The 22608-nt window shown below is 45.1% G+C and overlaps 1 protein-coding gene across 8 annotated transcripts in view; it reads left to right on the top strand.

Moving 5' to 3' along the window:
• AOPEP (aminopeptidase O (putative)) overlaps positions 1 to 22608 on the top strand; it is a 323793-nt gene that overhangs the window by 12192 nt on the left and 288993 nt on the right. For all 8 annotated transcript variants that reach the window (XR_016441254.1, XR_016441255.1, XR_016441256.1 and 5 more), the window contains exon 2: positions 14946 to 15894. Coding sequence is in view for 5 of the 8 variants with exons in the window: in XM_090038607.1 (XP_089894733.1) it covers positions 15089 to 15894 (806 nt within the window). In the remaining 3 variants the exon portion in view is untranslated. The remainder of the gene's footprint in view (positions 1 to 14945; positions 15895 to 22608) is intronic.

Below are 22608 nucleotides of genomic sequence, written 5' to 3'. Positions count from 1 at the left end.
CAGCCATTGCCACTGGTGGTGGCTCACAGGCAGCTTGGTTAGCTGTGGTCACCCAGTGGCAGAGACTGTGTGCCAGCAAGGCTGTTGATGAGCCTATAGCAATGGCAATGGCTAATTGGGCAGGGAAGACCACCTTTTGCTGTTCTGGGTGGGTTTAAGAAGGACAAGAGTTGAGCTGGTCAACATGTTGTGGTGCCGTGATAGCTAACTGACAGGCTCCACTCCTGTTCTCCCTGCCTGGGGATCTAAGACAAGCCCCCTTTCATGTCCTGGCTGGTGAGTGTGCCTTTGAGGTGATTTTTGTCCTGCTCCAGCCAAGGGGCTCTGCACAGATATATGCCCCAATAGCTTTCTGTTTTTTCTTGTACCACAAATGAACTTGTGTCCAAATGAATTTTGTAGAGCTACACATGGATGTGCATCTGAGACATGGGACACCTATCCTGCATTGCTTTTAAGGAGTGAAGTTAAGCACATGTGTCAGTGCTTGCAGGATTGGGCTATAAACCTTTAAAAGGTGCCTAGCTTTAAAAAAAGGGCCAGAATAGTTTAGTTTATTTAGTTAACTTAGTTGAGAAATGTATAGAAAGTGCAAAGGATATGAGGCAAAAAGGATTCCATCTGTGGTGGAGTCCCTGGGACACAACTGCTGTGAGTGTTTTGGAAAACCACAGATAAATATTTCCAGATTATGGAATTTACTGTTTTTCAATTTTTCCCCCTTTAAGGGGAAATAAGGTTATAAAATGTCATATAGAAAGAACTCCTAATGTCATATAAAAAGAACTCCAGGCAGGGTGGGGGTGCCCAGCTGGTTAGGGAGTGGTGGCAGTGGGCAATGGTGGTGGCTACCATGTGCAAACGTCCCCCTCCCCCTATTCCCCACTCCCCGCTCTGTTGGTCTTCCCTGCCCAATTAGCCATTGCCATTGCCATTGCTATAGGCTCATCAACAGCCTTGCTGGCACACAGTCTCTGTCACTGGGTGACCATAGCTAACCAAGCTGCCTGTGAGCCACCAGGATTGCTGCGGCTGCAGTTCCCCCAGAACCCCAGGTAAGGCTGCTGGGGCAAGCAACTTTAAAACGTAAAAACAGCAAAAATGGAGGGTGTGTTGCACAGGTTTTTCCCAAGAACAAGTAGCAGTGGCACAAGTCCCCAGGGAAACAAATGTCCATGCTTGTGTGGATGTGGCTTTTGTGGGTAAGCAGCTATACACTCAAAGGACACATTTACATGTGCACCTTATTGCACATTAGCTTATTTTAATATGCATTAAAGTGTCACAAATAAAACATGCGCTTTTGCTAATGTGCATTAAAATAGGCTAATGTGTCTTTTTCTAGTGCCTCACAATAGAGGTACTAAATTTAATGTGTATTAGCAAAAGCACATTTATGAACATGTAGACGCACCCAAAGAGTAGAAAATGCCAAAGCAGTATGTATAACTGTACTCCAGACTCCTTTGCTTATGCATTAATATAATTTCTATTTATATCATCAAACTATTCATCTAAACTTTTTTCTACAAGTTTCGATACTCGCTTGTAATCTCTCAGATTTCAAATTCAGTATATTTTGCTGAAGTTTTGTTGTTTGAAGATATCAGCAGTTGAAGGAATTAACAGTCATTTAATGATCACTTATATATATATAGGGGCTTAGTCAGTCTGTCTGTCTATAACACTCTTGGCTTGTGGTGGGCCCTGTGCTGTGTCAAGAGTGACAGGCGGGACGGGGCTCCAGTGGAGTGGGCCAGGCAGATGCAGGGGGGTGGGCACCAGACCAAACATGGAGCAGGCAGGGTGGGGGTGCCCAGCTGGTTAGGGAGTGGTGGCAGTGGGCAATGGTGGTGGCTACCATGTGCAAACGTCCCCCTCCCCCTATTCCCCACTCCCCGCTCTGTTGTTGCCCCCACTCCACCCCTGTTATTTTTCATGGTCAGTTTGCTAGTTAATGTTATAAAGTTGCTGCTGTTATGGAGCTGTGTGTAACAGGACAGTGTGTTAGCCCCAGAAGAGCAGTTTAATGAAGGCTGAAGCATATCTGTATAAATGACTGCACAGTTTTGTTATGTTTCTTTTGTTCAGTGAATATCCTGCCAAGATAACTGCTGTTGACTTTTACAAAAATCATACCTACCAAAGGAATTTCTGATGAAGATGGGGCCATGTAAAGCAGCAGATGAGTGCTACATAAATAGATGTCCACATTATACAATTTGTAATACAATGAAAAAGAAGTTCTAGATTTAAACCTGTGTGCTTTTTAAAATCTCTTCCTTTTTAAAGTCTCAGCTTAGATGCAAAATCTGGTAAGATGTGTTCTGCTGCTAATTTACCCAGTTGTGTAAGGATACACTGAAGTAAAAGAATGATTGGTTAGGGGTGAGAGCAGGGAACTGAGCGTGCTTGGGTCCAGTTAACTGACTCTTTTTGCCTTGAAGTGTGATCTTTAGCAGGAGGCTTCATCCCTGTCTCCAGTTTTCTAGCAGAATATTTGGATTTCTAAAAATCTTTTGCCCAACAAAATGTGAAAGCAAGCCTCAAATCACTGCCACATTTTTTTAAATCATAAGACTGCTTTAACTAAACTCTAATATAGTAGGTCCATATTATTTCAGATGATAATGGGAAATTCGGTACTGTTACATTTAATGCTCCTACATCCAAGGAAATGAAATGAGCAGAGTACTTATAAAACGAGGGGGAAGGACGTATGACTAAGCATAACAATCATCATACTAAATCCAGTTTAATTTTCATTTTATCTATCTAATATAGTCCAATTTTTTTTCATTTATCTGAGAACTATAATTATTGACAGTAAAGACATTGAATTAAATGAGGAAGAGATCTACAAGAGGGTTTCTGTGTTAAGATTTTTCTACATGAAAATATCGGAGAAAAACTGCTTTACAGTTCCTACCTCCAAGACATCTGTGAGACTTATTTAAGATTTCCAGTGTTGTTTCTTTCTCTCCCTCCCCACTCTCCCAGAAATTAAAAATAAAAAAAAAGAATCAGTGTGTTTATTTTGGCTACTTTAATACCAATTGCTTTATGTATAATTTATTTGTATTTTGAGGAGACATGAACAAAAAATATTTTAGAAATGAAGTAAACCAAAAGGCTTAAAGAACAAAAAACCCCCCAAAGAACACCTTTAACACAGATTTATTTCTTGTTTGCACCTTTTGTTCCTACACCAGACGTAACTATGCACCCATATGAGGCCACTTACAATGCTGATGCTGTACATCAGTGGTGAGCAATGTTTTCTGGTGGAAGGTTGGGTAGCCCCGCTCAGGTCTGAGGTGTCAGTGTTAGGACCTGGCCACTGCATCTGCTTCTTTGCACCACGTGACTGCATTGTGACTGGCAAGGGGCCCTGCAGCTTGGCTGCCCAGCTGCTGCATGGCACAGGTGAAGCCCTCTGTCATTGAATGCTGTTAAGGCTCTAGCTCAGAGGTGGGCAATTATTTCAGGCGGAGGGCCACTTACCCAGTTTTGGCAGGCTGTTGAGGGCCGCATGGGTAGCCCAGCCCCTGGTCACCATCTTGGGACCAATGTCCCAATGTCTTGGGACCAATGTCCCAGGGCCAGCACCAGTGGGGCCCAAAGCAGGGCACAGGCTGGCAGGGGTCTGTGGAGCCAGGCTGGGCTGCATCAGCAGGGAGAGGAGGAAGCTGGCCCGGATCCACAGAGCCCCTGCTAGCTAGAACCCTGCACTCCCGCCTCCCTGCTCTGGGCCCCGCTGGCACTGGCTCCAGGACACCAGTGTGGGCCCCGTGTTCCCGCTGGCTCCCACACCTGCTCACTCCCAGTGCCCCCCAGCCCCATGGTACAGGCAGGAGGCAGTGCACAGCCCTGACCCCCTGCTTGCTGGCAGGGAAGAAGCTGGTGCTGAGCACGGGGAAAAGCAGCCCCTTGCCTGCCCCGTGGCTGGCAGTCCCTGCTGCAGGTGCTCACAGCCCATGCGGGGCTGTCTGGAGCAGACACAGGCAGCCCCATGTGGGCTGCAAACAGCTACAGCATGGGGCACTGGCCATGGGGCGAGCGTTGGGTGACTTCCCTGCGCTCAGCACCAACTTGTAACCCAGCCCCGCTGCCAGCCTGGGCTCCATGCCAGCTCTGGGCTTGCCCGTTGGCAGCTGTGGCCCCACCTCGTTTGCCGTGCCAGGCATTGTTGGCTGCTGCTGCCCTCCCAGGCACACACTGGGCAGCCCACAAGCGGAGGTGGCAAACACTGCCTGGCATAGCAAGTGGTGGGGGGCCACAGCTGCTGTCGCCACGTGCAACCCCAATGGGCGAGCTGAGAGCCGGCGCGGGGCCCAGGCTGGCAGTCGGGTTAGGTTACAAGGAGGTGCTGAGTGGAGGGTAGGGAGCGGCCCCTCGCTTGCCCCATGGCCAGCGCTCCCTGCTGCAGCTGCTCGCAGACTGTGGGGATGTCTGGAACAGGCACAGGCAGCCGTAAGCAGGCTGCAAGTGTTTGCAGCGCAGGGCGCCAGCCACTGGTTGGGGGAGGAGCTGCTTTCCCCCCGTGCTCATTTTTTCCCCAGGCTCCTTCCCTGCCTGGGCACCTTCCCTGCAAAGGGTCCTCCCCTGCCCTCCCGCCCACCCTGCCTGAGGTTTCAGCGCTACCGGGGCAGCCATGTGGTCCCAGGACAGAAGCCCCAGCTGGCTGGGTGGGCGGGGGGGCTCCCTGCTGTTGTGGGAGCCAGCCAGGCTTCCCTGGGGTCCTACTGCACTTGGTTCCTGTTGTTTTTGACAGGAACCAAGGGCAGATAAATATTAATTTTCTAAATTTTTTAGGGGCCCCGCAGGCTGGATATAATGGCCTCAGTGACATTTTATGTCCCTAATTGTGGACCGGATGTATACAAATACATTACAGAAAGATGGCCTGGCCTTAAGAGTGCTTATAATTTTGGTAAAGTTTTTAAGAAACCTTGCTATTTCTTGTTTACTTGAGGGTTTTTTAAACCTCTTATCAAGGGTCCCCCCACTACCACCCCCAAAGTAAAAATCTTGAAAAATTGTGCAGCATGGAGTTGAGCAGCTAAGCTGAAAATGTTCAATAAAAAGAGAGGATGACATTGTGGTTCTGGTAAAAACATTAACAGTTCCTGTTGACTTAAGGTTGCCAGAATTTCACCTCAGATTCATGATAATGGATGACTGGCAGATGTTTAGAGTTGTTTCCCATTAGTATGTAAATATAAGTATTGAGGATTGTGCTGTGTTATACAATGCCTTGTATGTAATTACCAGGGATCCAGGTTTTCTGTTTGCCACAGAAAAATGGAGTAAATCGCAGATTTTACCTTTTACCAGAGGCAAACGTGGATTTCTTGTTTTACCAGAGAAACCTGCGGAATTTGCAGTTTTGCAATGAGTTCCCTGCAGGCTAGCAGAGTTGCAGCCTGCAGGGAGCTGGGAGGGAGCGGAAGGAGGGTAGTCAAGCAGGGGGTTCCATGTGCATCTACGTCATGGCGGGCAATTATTTTGAGGGGAGGGCCACTTACCCAGTTTTGGCAGGCTGTTGAGGGCTGCATGGGTAGCCCCGCCCCTTGACAGGTGCCCAGTACCCTGTTCACCATCTTGGGACTAACGTCCCAATGTCTTGGGACCAATGTCCCAGGGCCAGCACCGGTGGGGCCCTGAGCGCGGCGCAGGCTGGCAGGGGTCTGTGGAGCCAGCCTGGGCTGCACCAGCAGGGAGGGGGGAGCTGGCCTGCCAGCTGGGACCCTGCACCCCCCCCACTGGCACTGGCCCTGGGACACCAGTGCGGGCCCTATGCTCCCACTGGCTCCCTGCCTGCTCACACCCAGTGTCCCCCAGCCCCATGGTACAGGCAGGGGGCAGCGCACAGCCCCGACCCTCTGCTCGCCAGCAGGGAAGAAGCTGGTGCTGAGTGTGGGGGAAAAGTGGCCCCTTGCCTGCCCCATGTGCTGTGCCTGGCAGTGGGGCCGGGTTACAAGCTGGTGCTGAGCACTGGGGGGGAAGAGAAAGCAGCCCCTCCACACTGGATGCCTGGTGCCCCACCCTGCAGCCGCTTGCAGCCTGCCTGGCGCTGACTGTGCCTGCTGCGGACAGCCTTGTGTGGGCTGAGAGCGCCTGCGGCAGGGAGCGCCAGCCATGGGGTGAGTGAGGGGGCGCTTTTCTCCGCACAGGGAAGGAGCCCAGGGAAAAGCTGAGCACGGCGGGGGGAAGTGGCCCTGCCCCACACTGCAGGCACTCGCAGCCCGCATGGAGCTGTCTAGAGTGGGCACAGGCAGCCCCACACGGACTGTGAGCAGCTGCCCAGGGTCCTCCCCCGCACTTACCTGAGCTTCCCGTGCCAGGCAGCCACGTGCTCCCAGCCCAGAAACCCTGGCTGGGGCTTTTGGCTGGGGGGCTGAGCTGGGCAGACTCCGCTGTTGTTGGAGCCCACCAGGCTTCCCCTGGGTCGTACTGCCCTTGGTTCCTGTCATTTTTTACAGGAACCAAGGGCAAAGAAATATTAATTTTCTACATTTTTTAGGGGCCCCATGGGCTGGATAAAATGGCCTTGCCAGCTGGATCTGGCCCATGGTCAGTATTTTGCCCAACCCTGATCTATGTGCATATGGCCCCAAGCAACCTGGAGAGCAGCTCCAGCCGGTAAGTGGAAGGGGGAGGGGGATTGAGGCCCATGTAGGGATGGAGGGAGCTGGGCAGGACTGGGGCTGCTGCCCTGTTAGGCAGTGCATGGGGTTTGGGGTCCGGGGCTGCAATGCATGGCTGCAGGACCCCAGCCGGGAGCAAGACAGGGCTGAGGGTGGCTTGTCCAGGGGAGGGGGAGGTCTGTCTTACTGATGCTGCACTCACTCCCAAGGGGCCGGGGGGACCTGTGCCCCTCAGATTTGTGCATGAGGTGGGCACAGACTGCATGCTCAGGCTCCCACCCTGGTTCCCTCCTCTGGGGCCTGTGCAGCAGGGCAGGGAACAGCAGAGCAACACGGGGATCTCTTTGCTGTGAGCTCTACACTGCCCTGCTGACGTTCCTCTTGTGTGTGCTGCTGCTTTGAGGTGTGCAACCCTGCGCCGCTGCCTTCACTGCAGCCCTGCGTGCAGGAGGTGTGGCACCAGGGCAGTGCAGAGTGAGCAGTGGTGAGCAGCTTCTCCATGTGGCGGCGAGCAGCTTCTCCATGCACCAGGTTGCACACACCAGCAATGTTCTCTCTAAGGCTTAGCGATCTGTTAGCATGCCGCTTCGGTCCATGAGCGCACTGCTTTGGTCTGTCCCGGAATTGGTCTTGCTTTCCCCTTTTGGTGCGCTGAGCAAATTATTCTCACAACATTATTTAGGAGAAAAGATTCTTGAAATAGTAAACTATATATATTATATAGTTTACTTAAAAATATATATATATATTAAAAAAACTCTACCAAAACAGAAAAGTTTATGTATAATTCTCCACCTGAGGAGAGCATGCAAAAGAGAATGGCTTTCATGTGACAGACATAAATCTCATCATTTAATATACTCTGTAAAGCTCTCAGGTACTGTGAAACACTGAAGGTATGCCTGGTCTGCCCTATCTGGCAGATTTCATCACTTTTTAAAAAATGATCAACACTGCCTTCATGTGTCCGCAGCCTTTGAAAGCAGCGTGGAGCCTTGTGCATCCTGCCACTGGGCAGACCAGGCAGCGAGGAGGCACATGGTGTCGGGGCTCAGGGTGAAGTTTGTTCGAAGGGGCTGGGGAGTAAAGCAGTTCCCCAGAGCTAGCAGAACCTGCGCGGTGCCTGGCTCAGCCCCAGCCCCAGCCCCAGCCCCAGCCCCTGTCCCCACCCCTGCCTTGCCTCAGGGAGAAGCCACTGCTTGCTCCACACTGCTCTCTCTCCCTGTGGGGATCCCGGTGTGGTGAGTGGAGCGCAGCCAAATGGTAACTTACTGCCAGTCCCAGTGCCTCTGCTGCACTCCAGGTTTCTAGGAAGCACCTAAGAGGGAACCTTGCCCGCCAGAGGCCCTGGAGGAGGGAAGTAGGGTGGGAGCCTGTGCCTGCTTTGCATACAGATCTGTGGGGCAAGGGACCCACTGCCCTTTGGGAGTGCACACAGTGGCGGGGAGCTTCTTCCCCTCCTGAGCCCGCAGCAGAGGGGAGCTTGGGCAGGTGGCTGCAGGCCTGGGTTCGTAGTCCTGGCAGTGGGGGGGGGCCCCTTTGGCAGGTCTGGGGGAGTAGGGGTTGTGGGGGGGGGGGCAAGAGGCACCAGCAAGCCTGTGGGAGCTGTGGGGGAGGGAGGAGTGAGTGGCAGAGCAGGGCCAGGGGGCTGTGGGTGGGAAGTGAGGGGCAGCCCATGCCTGCCCCAGGCACAGATCTGTCCAGCAGGATGGGGGGGCACTGTGGGGGGCCTTTCATTTTAATAATGGATTGTGTGGGGGGGTTATTAGAGAATTTGCAATTTTTTATCATGGAAAAATCAGTATTCCTGGTAATTAGTACACAGGATCATATACATTCCCTGCCTTTAATCTCCAGTCCACAAAATATTCTTTATGCTGCATGCTGCAATGTCATCTTCATGTGTATTTTTTGCATTGCGATGGTGTGTACTACCTCAAGGGTTGCCAACCCCTGGCACTTGTGCCAGAGCATGGCAGTTGAGGGTATTTAGTTTGGCATGCCACAGCCAATGTGGGCTGTGGCCAGCTGCTGCTGGCCATGGAACTTGGGCTGCTTGCAGCAGGTGGCAGAGAGGCTGCAAGCCCTGTTGCAAGCAGCTGGGTCTCTGTGGCAGGCAGCAGTTGTCCAGAGTCCCAGCTGGATGTGGCAGGCAGCTGGGTGGCTGCAACTGGTACCCTGGCCGGGTTCCATGGCAGGTGGTGGCTGCATGCATACCCTGGGGCATATGGCAGGGAAGGGGCTGAGGCAGTGCAACCCTGGCCCCTTGTGTGTCATGTGCCCCAGGCATGTGTGCAGCAATTGCTGCCATGGAGCTGGGCCAGGGCACTGGTCCCTGGTGCAGCTGTTTGCAGTCTGCGCACTGTCTGCTGTGAGCAGGCTGGTCTCTGTGGCAGTGGCAGCTGCATGTGTGCCTTTGGGGCTCACGGAGGGAAAGGGGCTGGAGGCAGTACAGCCCAGCCCCATTCCCACTGTGCTCCCGGAGTGTGTGTAGCAACTGCCAGCAATGAGGCGGCCTGGGGCTCTGGACCCCAGTACAGCTGCTTGCAGCCTTGCGGCTGCCTGCTACAAACAGCCCAGGCTTCGTGGAGGGCAGTAGGGCCTGCCCACGCTGCTTGCAGCAGACAGCTATGAGGCTGCAAGCGGCTGCACCAGGCTCTGGAGCTGCAACCTGGCTCATTGCTGGCAGTGGCTGCAAGTGCACTTTAGGGAGCATGGTGGGGAATGGGCCGGGGCTATTCTGTCACAAGGATTGGGCCCCTTGTGGCTCCTCTGCTGTCTGCCCCTTGCACACCAACATCTTCCAAGTTCAGATTGTCGGTTTTTTGGCACTTGGCCCAAAAGCATTGCTGACCCCTGAGCTAGCCCCTGGTGAAGAAGAGCTGCTGGGCTGGGTTGGCCATACCCTAGTATACTTACAGCCACTGTCAAGCTGAGAGAATTGCTTTAAAAGAGGGGAAGCAGGCTCAGAAAGGGGAGGGCTGTCAATACTGACTGATCCTGCCTGTAGGTCAGATGTCCTCTGAGGAGTGAGCGCTGCAGATTCCCAGGTCAGTGTGTGTGCTTGGGTAGATTGCAGCATGGGGACCAGGGAGCTGTCCTAGTGCCATATTACGTGCACACATATTGTAAACAAAACAGACTTTTTTTATCCCACTAGATATAATTTTGGCTGCTTGTAGTTATAAATAATAATAAAACAAACAAAATGTGTTCAGCTTTTTTCTCCCTGATTTCTTGTTGCTGTAGTTAGCATTGATGTACTTCTTACATTGCTGAGGAATATTTTAGTTATGGGCATATCTTAGTTCTACTGTAGTCATCCCTTTCCCAGCCTTTATGTTTATATTTGGCTCCCACATGAACTGTAACTATGCTACACAAGGTGGACCAAGTTTCCTACTGGTATAAATTGACAAAATTTTGTGGAAGTCAGCAGAAATGTAACTTCAGCAGAAAGTTAATCCCTGTATATCTAGTAACATCAAATGCTATTTGTGTGTATCTAAGACTTGTGTAATGTTAAATTCCACACTTTTTGCATACAGCATGCCTCAGAATAAAATGTACACCTTATTTTTGCAAGACAGAATTACAAAAAAAATCTTTCCGTGTTGTAAGTATTTGAGTAGTGGCAGCTAGGAGCTGAGTCTGCTCATTGCTCTGCTCCCTATGAGTCACATGCAGGCCTTACTTTTTCCAGTAAGGCAGAAACTGCTGTTATGGCATTTCTCGCTTACAATGTATGCTGAAATTTCCAGTGGCTGGTTTTCGGAAAAAAAGGCGACATAACATGGCAGTCTCTTGAAATTCCAGGAATAATACAATGGATGTAAACAGAAACACGTTTCTTCTTTGCATTTCAATTTTCAAAAATTATAAAAGTACTATAGAGGAAAAAAAGCTTTTGTCTGTGACTGATTCATCCCATGAAAAGGTATCTGAAGCTACTAGGACCTCAGGTCCTCAACACTTTGTATGTAAAGAGTAAAAGCTACTCCAAGACTACTCCGTAGTGCAGCCACTATGCACTAAGAAATAATTGCTTGCTTGTTGCAGCGGCATCTCCAACTACTATTCTTATCTGACCTTTCCTTTCTAAGTAAGTTAACTGAGAAACATGCTAATGTTTTGTTTCAAATTCCTCTAGGGTATTTTAATACCCGGGAGCCCTTTCATGGGGCATAGGCAGACAAAGATACGTAAGAGAAATTGCCATTGCCATTGAACTGTGGTCCTTTCTTAGCTCTGTCTTTACTAGCTCCCAAACCTAAAGCAGTATAGAGCTGTTTTAGGGGAGGCAACATGGGTAGACAAATACGCTCATCATTTGCTAATGTAAGTTTAGTGCTTTTGCATTAGGGGCTAGCACAACATGTCTCAAATTTCACTTAGCGTTACGTTGGAGGCCTTTTTCTCTGCTCCAGAACAGTTATCTCTGGAACCCATTTAGTGGTTGAACACATGCATCCCTCCCCAACTTGTTCAATGCTTTTGTAATACATAAAGCTTTTGTAATACTATGGGACATTTGTCTGGATGGAAAAATACCAGCTGCACAGACCCACATCACTTCCATATCAAGTCCAAGTGGCATAAGCTCTTCTTTACTGAATGGTATGGCGGATATAAACAACTGAAGCTCTGAATCACTGAGGGTGGTGCTGGTTAGAGGAGGAAAGCAACTTCAGCTGTTTGCTGCTGCTTTGACATGGAAGTTTTTTCCCTCAAATTGTCAGTAAATTGTCCAATTGGATTCCTCGTTGCTTCTGGAACGGATTCCATGAAAAAATGCTGTATACCATCACCTCTCAGAGTTGAGTCTATAGCCTGTTTCATGCATTTATGACCTCCAGGTTGATCACTATAAATCTGTGTACCTGAGGGTATAACCCTGAACATTTAAAAATCTAAGTTCTGCTGTCTCATTATTTCCCTGCTGAGTACTGGAGCCAAATTTATTTTTTGTTTTTGCTCATTAGAGTCTTGCAACAGATTGTCTCAGGTTGCTATGTGGATTGTATTATTTTCTAGGATTCAAATGGCATCCATGTTCCACTGTAGCAGTGGAAGTGTCAGTCTTGAGGCCAACTTTTGAACAGAGGACAGAGCTTTCTTGATGATGGGCCCATATAGTTGGGATTACCACTGAAAATATTAGGATGGCTGTAAAATCTCAGCATTTTCATAAAAACACCCCAAACCTTTGGACAGTCTTCCCACAGTAAGACCCTGTTTAAAAAAATAAGACCCAAAAAAAAAAAAAAAAAAAAAAAGGAAGACCAAAAACCCAAGCCTGAAGCCCATAAACACAAAATAAACTAAATTCATTCCTTTCTGACTGGGCAGAAAAGAGAGAGACTGAGATTTTAATGTGCAGAATTTTTAATTTTGGAAGGTGTTGAGATAATAAGAGTGCATGTGATGAGGGAGGAGCATGTAAAGAATATATATAGAAAAAAAGTTAAACATAAATACATCTATCTTGTTTACACAGTCTTACCAGAGGAATGGTATTAAAATTCAGTGTAAGAGCATATTCAGAAATAGAAGTTATACAATATTCTTTGTCACCTTTTAATCACATTTTCCTAATTATGAATGCATTTATCCATCTTCTAAACATTACATTTTGTTCTATGTGCACAGAACTTCCATTTAGGATATTATAGGATAGTCCATGGTATGCCTCATGAAAGTAGCTGAGAATTTAGTATAGGTTGTAGTGTACAAAAATCCTTGTGAGGTACAGGTAATAATACTTATTTATGTTATGTATGGAAAGTTGATGCAAAGAGATAATGACAATTCCTACTTTTTATATAATGGTTTTCATCAGGAGATCTAAATGCTGTCTTGTCTAACACTGCCTCCCCAAACTTAAGATATTTGTTGAAGGCAGACAGAAAGTTTATGGTAGTTAGGACCAAAATCCAGATAACACTCATGACTGAAAATGAAATTAACTGCAAAATCAATATTTGAGCACACATTGTAGTATTTAGAATTTTTGGCTCTCCTGCTTATATTTTCAGTTGGGACTTAACACAAAGCATGGTAGAGAGTGGGGTCATTGTTTGATGGATGAATAGAAGACATGGCTCTTCTGTCCATGTTCAGTTTCCTGGATCTCGATGTGGTTTTTGTTACTAATGCTCACCAAATATTCCTATTCCATCTGGTTTTTCCGAGTACAGAGGCCCTTTCTGCTTCAGTAATAGGGGCCATATAAGATAAACGAGTAGATAAAAGTAGGGCGACTGGGAGAAGGAAATGGTGAAGTCAGACCCACAATTGAGAAAGCTAAGTCTTCATCTGGATCTGCTAGGGCGAATTCCTACACTTGTGCAAAGGTATTGGTTTCACTGGGATACTGTATTAGTTTAGGAGTCTGTATTAATGCATCCGGTTGAAGGATTCAATTCCAGAAGAGCTGATTGTGTTCAGAAAGCTTGGCTAAGTGATAATTAAGAAGGCAGGGGAGCACAATAACTGTCTGTAAATATTCATAGTATGTAAGCATCAAAAACGCCAACAAAGGTTATACTATGTAAGCATCAAGAGTGGCACAAAAGGTTATAATTAATAGTAAAAGAATTAAACAGGAGAACCTTCTGTCAGATGGAAATATCATCAGGAAGAAACTAGCAGGGAAAACCTCAACAAAGGTATCTTCTAAATTATTCTGTATATACTAGGAATTTCCACTGGTAAAGGCCTCTTGTGGTCAGCCTGGTTTTGCTGCCACCTGCATCCTAGTGGCTCAGTAGAGATGTGCAATCAGAACTGAGAAATCCTCCTTTTGAGGGATATTCCTATGAGGTCGAAAGTCATAGAAAAGATAATAGAGCATCAAGCTGTACTACTTTTATTCTGGGCAGTCTCCCTGAGGCTGTGAAGGATAGTTGAGCTCCATGTCCATGGGAAAAGGACTAAATAGAGGTTCCACAGGCTCTCAAAAGAAGCAAGCAGCTATGGAGGAGGCTGAGTTCTGCATGGAAGACCAATGTGCAAATCTCTCAGGTGATCTTGGTCAGCGTGGCCTTTCTGGATGTGAAACAATACCTCAAGAATGCCTGGCCACTGTAGACTTTTTTGAAAGGAGCTTGAATACTTGTTTTACAGTGTTCCTGACCTAACAGAACATGACTTAGATGCCCTAATGGTGGGTTTCTAGAATTTCTAGTTTCTAGAATGTCTATTTCTAGTCCCCAGAATATGGTGTAGTATGCCTTAATTCATTTTTTAAACTCTTGAATAATAGAGATTTAAATTAGCTAGTTTCAAAAGAAACCAAAACTAACAACCAAACACATTTAGAAAGGTAAAGAATGATACACACACACGTTCAGAAGTTATATTATTCAATATAGTCTATATTGACTATAAGTTATAGTCTCCCCTAGAGAAGGAACAGTAAGAGCCTGAGTTGAGAGGTTTTTTTAATTTTCTTGTCCGGAGGTTTCTTGATACATACTCAGTACATGGATAGAAATAGAATATAATATATGCAAAATATAAAATATTTTGGTTCAGCAAAGAAAGCATCAGTGAGCTAAACTATTTTGTACAATTTTATGTTAGCTTGATCACTATAGTGCCACAAAAAATCCACAATAGTTCAAAAGTTGTATGAAGAACTTCTGCCTTTTGTTGTGACAGATGTTGATGCATTTTAATTTTTCTCCTTTTTATAGGTATTTGCATATTTTCCTTTCCAGTGAAAAGACCTTTTGTTTGCCATAAGAAGGCTATTATCCAGAATGTTAATGGGTTTCTAGCTATTAAGATGTAATGATATACCTTGAGTATTTAAGTATAAATTTGAAAAATCTCCATGAGCAATCTCAAAGGAATACTTAGAATGCACTTCTAGTAAATTGGCTCATTTTCTTGTAATTTACTAGAAGTGCTGATATGAGAGCAGTCATAATGTGAAAAGTACATTAATCCCTGGAGTTGCATTGTATGTATTAAATTATTACTCTCAAAGTATAAAACATATGAGACCATTTAGCTTTCATTCACACTTGTTACTTAGAATCACAGTAGAAAAAAAATCACCTTCATTTCAAGCAAGGAATTAGAAACAATACATTTAGCATTTTTAAAAACAAGATATGTGGTAATAAAGTAAGTTTGGTCTTGCATAGCAATTTTTCTTTTCAAGAGTGTTGGAGTGAAAAGAGGACTGTCATTAGTAAGGCTATATTGAAGCTTATAGATAGATAGTAGATAACTTTGTAATACAACCATTGCACTTGATTAAAATGTTCTCTGTTTTCCTCTCTACAGAGTAAGAGAAGCGGTGAAACAGCAGTTCCTTATACTAACTTATATTAATCAACAATTATAACACTGGGAGGCTGAAAACCCTGGCTGCTACTGGAAGCATGTTGTTTAAGAAGTGGTAACGCTGTTGCCTAGCCAACTGGAACATGGAAACACAGCTAGACCCTAGTAAGGATGATTTGCCCCTAATGGCCAACACTAGCCACATGCTGATGAAGCATTACATATTGGACTTGGATGTGGATTTTAAAAGCCAAGTTATTGAAGGCAGCATAGTTCTCTTCTTTGAGACTGGAAGCAGTTGCAGGAAAGTAGGCAGTAGTGTGGAAGGAGCCTGCCATCCACAGTCAGATGAAACCTTCAAAATTCGGGCATTTGACCTCTGCCACATTCCTGTGACAAATGCAAGTGCCTGCTCATCTAAAACTGGATATAATGATTTTGCTGTCTGTGGTAAAGGTGAAAAAGATACTTCTGATAAAAATGGTAACCATAGCAACAGGGCACAGGCTTCTGGGATTTCTAGTTCAAAGAAGTGCTGTGACATAGAGAATCATGGGAGTGAGGATTTTCTGCTGGTGTTGGACTGCTGTGATTTATCTGTGTTAAAGGTCGAGGAGGTGGATGTTGCTGCTGTGCCAGGTATTGAAAAATTTACAAGGTCTGCCAAGCTAACTGAGGGTTCAGAAGAGCTGGGAAATCTCAGGAATCAGATTGTACATGAACTTGTGACTTTACCTGCGGATCGGTGGGAGGAACAGCTCTACTATTACACTTGCTGCAGCCAGGCGCCTGGTTGTGGAGAGCTTCTGTTTACCACTAGCACTTGGAGCTTGGAGATAAGGAAGGCAGGGATTCAGATACCAAGAGACTTTCCTCGTGCAATAAGGATCTGTTACAAAACAAAGCCAGAGGGAAGATCAGTTACGTGGACCACAGACCAGAGCGGCAGGTATGTACAGCTAAACACATGGCAATTTTGTGCACAGGGGAGAAGAATTTAAAGTGATGCATTCAAGGACGAACAACCATGTGAAGCAGATGAATGTGCTTTTCCACTGTTTTCTTTTCATCCTTACATTGAATTTTGCCAGGCTGAAGAAAAGCAGGTGAACCCCATTCAGACGCAACCCCGTGTGTGTCTGTTCCATATGCTTATTCAGGGCTGTGAGTAAAGGATCATGCTGCATATTGAGTATAAATTGAGGGAGGTGAGGGGAGTGAGGAGGTGCAGGCTAGAGAAGAGGATGTGTACATGATAGATTACTTTCACTTTTAAGCATTCTACATTCTTTTTCCTTTTTCTGGCACAAGGAACAGATCACACAACATAAACATTGGTATGCATAGTACTTGACAGAGAAGTGATCACAAACTAGTCTTTTCTTCCCTAAAAAATACTGTATTGAATCATAGTAAGAATCTTTTCCTGCTTAAGCAACTTCTCAAATTCCCTTTGTACATCATGCAAAATACATTGACCACAACTAAATTGTCAACTTAGTTTGTGAGAAATGTGGTTATCATACAGATAGCTTTTGTAAAGGTGCATGGTGTTGTACAGAACTCTTAAAGGTACAGGACCCCTTCCCTGAATTGTCTTCGTCTCTCAGACTAGCATCCTTGCATTTTTATCTGGGGTTCTTTGAGATAGCTGAGAAGCCACAACAAATTTGCTGTGGCATCAAGTTTGAGTGTGGGAAGGAATCAGGTTCAAATAAACACTTGCAACCCCTCCCCTAAAAGAGACTTGGAGTATCTTATCTTAATCACACTTGTGCAACTTGAGAGCTGCTTCGTGCCCTGCAATTGCATAAAGGACATTTAGATCATTTTAGTATTGAACCCTGAAACTGTCTTTAATGAGAGAATAGCTATGCTTGCTCGTGATGATTACAAATCAATAGATATTTTCTGTCTTTAACCAGGAGATATCATTGGTATGGTTTCTCTTTTTTTCCAGTGAAGTCCTGCCTTGTTTGCCATTATGTTGAATGAAGCATAGAGCCCGACTTGCCCACAGTCACACAGGTTTATCAGTGTCTTCCTGTTTTTCACTTTAGCCTTGAAGCTACAACTTTCTCAAAATCAGCTATCCTGGGACTTGTGTTTGTGTGGCTTTATATTGAATATCAAGGGAGTTTTTATAGACTGAATCACTAAGTCCCCTTGAATTGAATTTTTTTCCCTTTTTTCATTCCAAAGGATCGTGCTCTTGTTTTTGCAGCTTATATTAGAGGCAGCTCATGGGAGTCGCACAGAAGTGTGTAGGCTTTCATGTGGAAGAGAAAAGACAATGATGTTTGTATTAGAAAGGCTAATGTTTGGTGATGTTTGCATTAGAAAGTCTGATGGTACAGCTAGTCTCAGGCACTTTATTTTTCTGTCTAGTACTGGCTTTTTATGAAAGTATTCCAGGAATTACTTCCTGTCATCAGCATAAGTCGTTTGTGAATCACAGTTATTAAAATCCTTTACTTCAAATTTTGTGATATGAGATTTAATAGAAGATAATACTGCAAAGAATGGAATTAACCCCTCTCTGCCCCATGCACAGCATACTATCATTTATTTTTCTTCTTTCCTTTCTTTATTTCTAGAAATAAAGTATATTGCTAATATATGAGTGAAGAGTCATTTTATTTTATTATTTATATATGTGATATGTGCATGGTGTTTTACAGTGACCCAATATCAGATTTTCCCCCAAGGAGTTTATAATCTAGAATTTTAATTCTGAAGAAAGTTACTCAAATGAATAACAAGAAACAAACATATTGATTTTATGTGTAGCTTCCCCTAGCTTGTTTGTATAGTATTTTGAATGTGGAGAGTCCAGCAAATGTTATGTAAGGCGTTTATTTTATTTGTTTTAAACACCACTTGTGCTAGATAAGGATTTGTCGGCTGCATTTGTATGAGCGGAGATATTTGGAAATAGTTTTAAGAAAATTAATATGGGCATGTAGAGCACGTTCCTTTTTCCAGCGTAGGGCAGAACACATGGAATTCCAGTGATTCCTTGTGCGACCTTTGGATACTAGAAAAATGTATTAATGATCACAGTAAGAGCTTGTGTCCAGTCACGAGGTGTTAGACTGATAAGTTAGTAATAGGTGTTTGGGATCCTTTCTACAAAATCAATAAATTATGGGGCAAAAAAGAGAAATGAAACCATTCCTTTTTGCTTTCTTCCAAAAATTAGATTTTCAGAGACAATGTTAGATGGAATATTACAGTTAAAAATACTCACCAGTTTTACCCATCATTACATAAATATTAAAATGGAACAGTGTTTTCATATATTTTACTGATGTTTGTGCATGGTACTCATCTGGGACAATGAAAAAGCTGATTGATTCTTCCTTATTTTTTAAAGTTTAACTTCCCAGTTATACATGATATTGCAATATTTGGGTTACAGTGTTTGGGTAGTAAATATTATCCATGTTGGATAACATTGAAAGCTAAGCAAAAGTATATTTTCATTCAAAATATTACTAGAGAACATGAATGAAAATGTTTCCATTAATATCAGGCCTTACAAAAGCTTATCTAAAACAAGTGCTGGGTTTGTATCAATATCCTTATATAAAGGATATGTAGAATAGGATATCACTTGAAGACTAGGAAAAATGTCTATTTTCTTGATTCAAGAAGATGTTTAAGCATGTTTTCTTAACTTTGACCACGGGAATAGCATCATGGAAGTCAGTAAAACTATTTAAAATCTTCAAGTTAGGCAACTATTCAAATGTTTTGATTAGTTAGGACTATTAAAATATTTTCCTAGTATTTAATACTTAATGTTTATGAAAATTAAATATTAAATATATTCTGTTTTTTTAAAGATAATTTTCATAATGGACAACTTTGCGAGCTCGAGCTGAAGTGTGAAATTTAACCTAGCTTCTTTCTGCCTTACTTTCACTGCTCCTTCTAATAAGGATGCTGCAATTTGAATTTATTTGACAATCATCCTGATGATATATGACCTGAACCTCCTCTTTTTTCCACATAGCTGTGTCCAGAACAAAAATACACTTCTATTTGATGTTCAAAAATTAGAATAAATAAAGACTGTTTATGTCCCAAAGAGCTAACTGTCTTTGGCCCAAATTTTACATCTACTGATGCATGTGTTTAACTTCAGTGACTATCCTGTTATCAAGTTGCACCTTAGGGAAGTTTAGGTTGGATATTAAGAAGAATTTCCTCACTAGGAGGGTAGTAAAACACTGGAACAGGTTACTCGGAGAGGTAGTAGAAGCTCCATCCTTGGAGGTTTTCAAAACCCAGCTAGACAAAGCTTTGGCTGGGATGATCTAGTTGGTGATGGTCCTGCTTTGAGCAGGTGGTTGGACTAGATGACCTCCTGAGGTCCCGTCCAACCCTAACTTTCTATGATTCTAACATTAGGTGTCTGTATCTTGTCAGGCACAGTAACATGCAGCAGACATTCAGTAAATTTTTTTCAGGAAACATACTCTGAAATATTCTAGTCCAAGGGTGCTCAATTTCCAACCAATGGACCAGATTCAGCTTGCAGCATTGTGCCATCTGGCCCATGGGGCTCCCCATAGGTTCGGAAATATGGGTGTGGGAGAGCGGTGGCACCACTCCCCTGTTGCCAAATCTCTTGGCCCATTGGGGAGCTCTGGGTCATGTGTGTTGGATCTGGTGCCCAATCCCAGCACTCAGGCTGGGCAGGGGTGATGCTGGGCCTCAAGGCCCAATTTTGGGATGGGGGCCTGGGAGGTGGTAGAGTTGGGGATGTGCCTCTAGTGCACAGGGGGCATGAGAATGCAGTGCCAGCCACCCCAGGGCACAATCCTGGTTTATGTGGGGTAGGCGGGTGTGGTGCTAGGCCCCTGGGGTGCAATCCTGGTGCATGGGGCAGGAAAAGAGCAGTGTTGGACTCCAGGGCCCAGTCCTGGACCATGGGGCAGGGAAGGGGTGGTGCCAGGCCTGGGGCCTGGTGGACCCACAGATGGAGTCCATTCCACTCCTGCCTTGTGCAGCCAAAAAGTTAAGCACCACTGCTGTAGTCCAGTGATGCTCAGCCTTTTTCCTCAGCAGGCTGGATGGGCAGTGCCTGGTTCGATTGTGGGCTAGATGGTCCATGTCCAGCCATCTGACCATGTGTGGTAGGGCTGAGGGGCAGCCTGGCCCCTCAAGGGGGGAATGGGGCTTTACAGAGGCCCACCAGGGAGAGAAGGGGGAATAGCTCAGTTCTGTGGGAGGGAACAGGGGTATGGCTTGGCCCCAGTCCATCCCTGTGGGGAAAAAGGAGGCATCGCCCAGCTCCAGTCCAGTCCTGTGGAGGAAAAAGGGTTTGGCTGGCCCCAGCTGAGCCCTCTGGAGAAAGGGATGTGTGGCCCAGCCTTCCAGGGGGAAGGGATCAGGACCTGGCTCTGACTGGGAGTGTGGGGTTTGGGGCTTGGGAATTTTGGTGTGGGGGGGAAGTGGCTGTATTAATGGCCACTGCTCTCCCGCTGCCAAATTTCCCAACCTGTGGGGACCCCCGTGAGTTAAATGTATTGGCTTCATGGACTGCATTTGTCTCACAGGCTGAAGGTTGAGCATCCATGTTCTAGTCCATCAAATCTGGATGAAGCTTTACCGTCTCTTCTTTTGGGGTCAGTTAATGGTGGGTTTGTTAATATATTTGTCCCCTTTTCAAAGCTTTTAATCAATTAATGTTAAAGTCTGTTTGGATTTATTTAGCATATGGGTAGCTGAAATATGTTTCATGAGCACTTATTGAGAAATATGAAATCAGAAGATACTCATAGTTGCAGCTAGAACCTCTGATCTCAAAGGCTGCATCCTGGACAGTGGTTCTGCACCAAGCAGTGCTGGTTGCTGGCAATGACAGCTATTTTTGCACCCCGTAGTAACTCCCAAAGGTAGTGCCCAGGGCTGCAGCCCTCTCCCCTCCCACCTCAGTTATTCTACTGGTTTAGAAACTAGAGACAAAGGCACATGATCGCCTTCTACTTTTGTTATATTTGTAACCAAAGATCTTTATTCCATTCTTAATTTTTAATATTTTTATACTGGCATGTAACGTTTCTAAAAATATTTGCAGAGTCAAGAATGGTTTTTGACTAATTATACTATCATTAGATTTCATAGTTAAGATCTTATAGGACAGAGGTGGCCAACCCATGACACACTTGCCACAAATGGAATATGAGAACACAGCAATGAATAGGGCAGGCAGTAGAAAGAAGAGGATCAGATTAGGCAGGAAGCAGAAAGCAGAGCAACAGTTGGGTAGGGGAAGGGGATTGGAGTGGCACTCAGGGAGGCCACAGGGTTTAATTTGTGGCAGCCCCATTGTTATAGAACTATATGGAGGCAGTTTGCATCCATGACTGAGGTATTACTTTGGTCTCTCTGTAGACTGAATAAAACAAGGCTTCATTTTTTGCATTCAGACAAGTATCTTTGCAAATTTAAGAGGATACAGATTGAATTATTATTTAAATCAGAGGTTGCCAACTTGTGACACATGTGACACTAGTGGTACAGGCAGCCTCTTTGTGTGGCAGACAGCAGATTAGGCAGGGAGCCCAGGGTAAGGTGAGGTAGGCATACCTGCCACAAAGAATGGCCCCCATTGAATTAAATGAAAGCTTAAGAGATCATCACTTGGTTGAAAGAATTGCTTTATGTCCTGTGGGTTGTGCAGCGAATGAGAAGAAGCTATTTCACAACATTTAACTGGACAATGTAGTAGTTAGAGGCCAGACTTGGAACTATACACTTAGCTATGTAGAAATTAAGTATGGGTCCACTGATTCAGTGAAAAGGATTGCCAGTGCCGGCCATGTAGCAAAACATATTGAAAGTTTGGATTGATTCAGTTAGATTATCCTCTCTATCTGGTCCAGGATCTGCTCTCAGCTTTTGATGATATTCCTCTAAGTCCACTCTGAGGTTTCAGCAGATCAGGCATAGTCATAGAGCTATCTGTTACCAATAAAAGAAGGGGAAGGAAAGAGAAAAAAGCATCATACAGTTGGGGAAAGGGAGAAATCAAGGAAAAAGGAACTCCAGTACAAATTCACTTGCTGTAGCAGGATGCAGTCTGACATATTCTCTGTGCTGTAAGGTTTTGATGTTTCTAGGAAAATATGAACATGGAAAAATGCTTTATAAAAATGAAAAATGGGTCAATAATTTCAGATGCTTTCAAATTTTCACAAAAATTAGTTTTATTTTTTTACTAAATGTAGCGAGGATCTTTTTTTTGCTCCTAAGTGCTAGGAAGAGAATGGAATGAAGCAAGATTAGTGACTGCATAGGAGCTTGAAGTCTAGACATCTGGCAGGCTGATTATCACAACCACTTCCACCTGTGGGAAATGATCTCAAGACTCTGACACCAGCCATTTGGAACTGGTTGCCTGGGGCATTTTTACATGCCTTCTGGGGTTGAGTGCAGGACGTTTCAGGAGGCACTCTGATTAAAAAGCCTGCAGCGTCTCATGTATTCAGTGTTCCACATTTTAAAATGGTAGTGGGGTGCTCTAATCGATTAGTCGAGTCTGCTCCAACTCATTCTAATCGGAATGCTTTGGAGCATGTGTATAGGTGCCCATATTAAGCAGTTAGAACTGAGATGCTGAATGAAGACCTCTGACAGACATCTTGTCTCA

The sequence above is a fragment of the Crocodylus siamensis genome, chromosome 3 (genome assembly GCF_052110815.1).
Source record: "Crocodylus siamensis isolate JL-2025a chromosome 3, ASM5211081v1, whole genome shotgun sequence".
In the NCBI taxonomy this organism is placed as follows: domain Eukaryota; kingdom Metazoa; phylum Chordata; order Crocodylia; family Crocodylidae; genus Crocodylus; species Crocodylus siamensis.
Note: the sequence above shows the minus strand (reverse complement) of the source record. Positions and strands in the feature narration are given on the sequence as shown.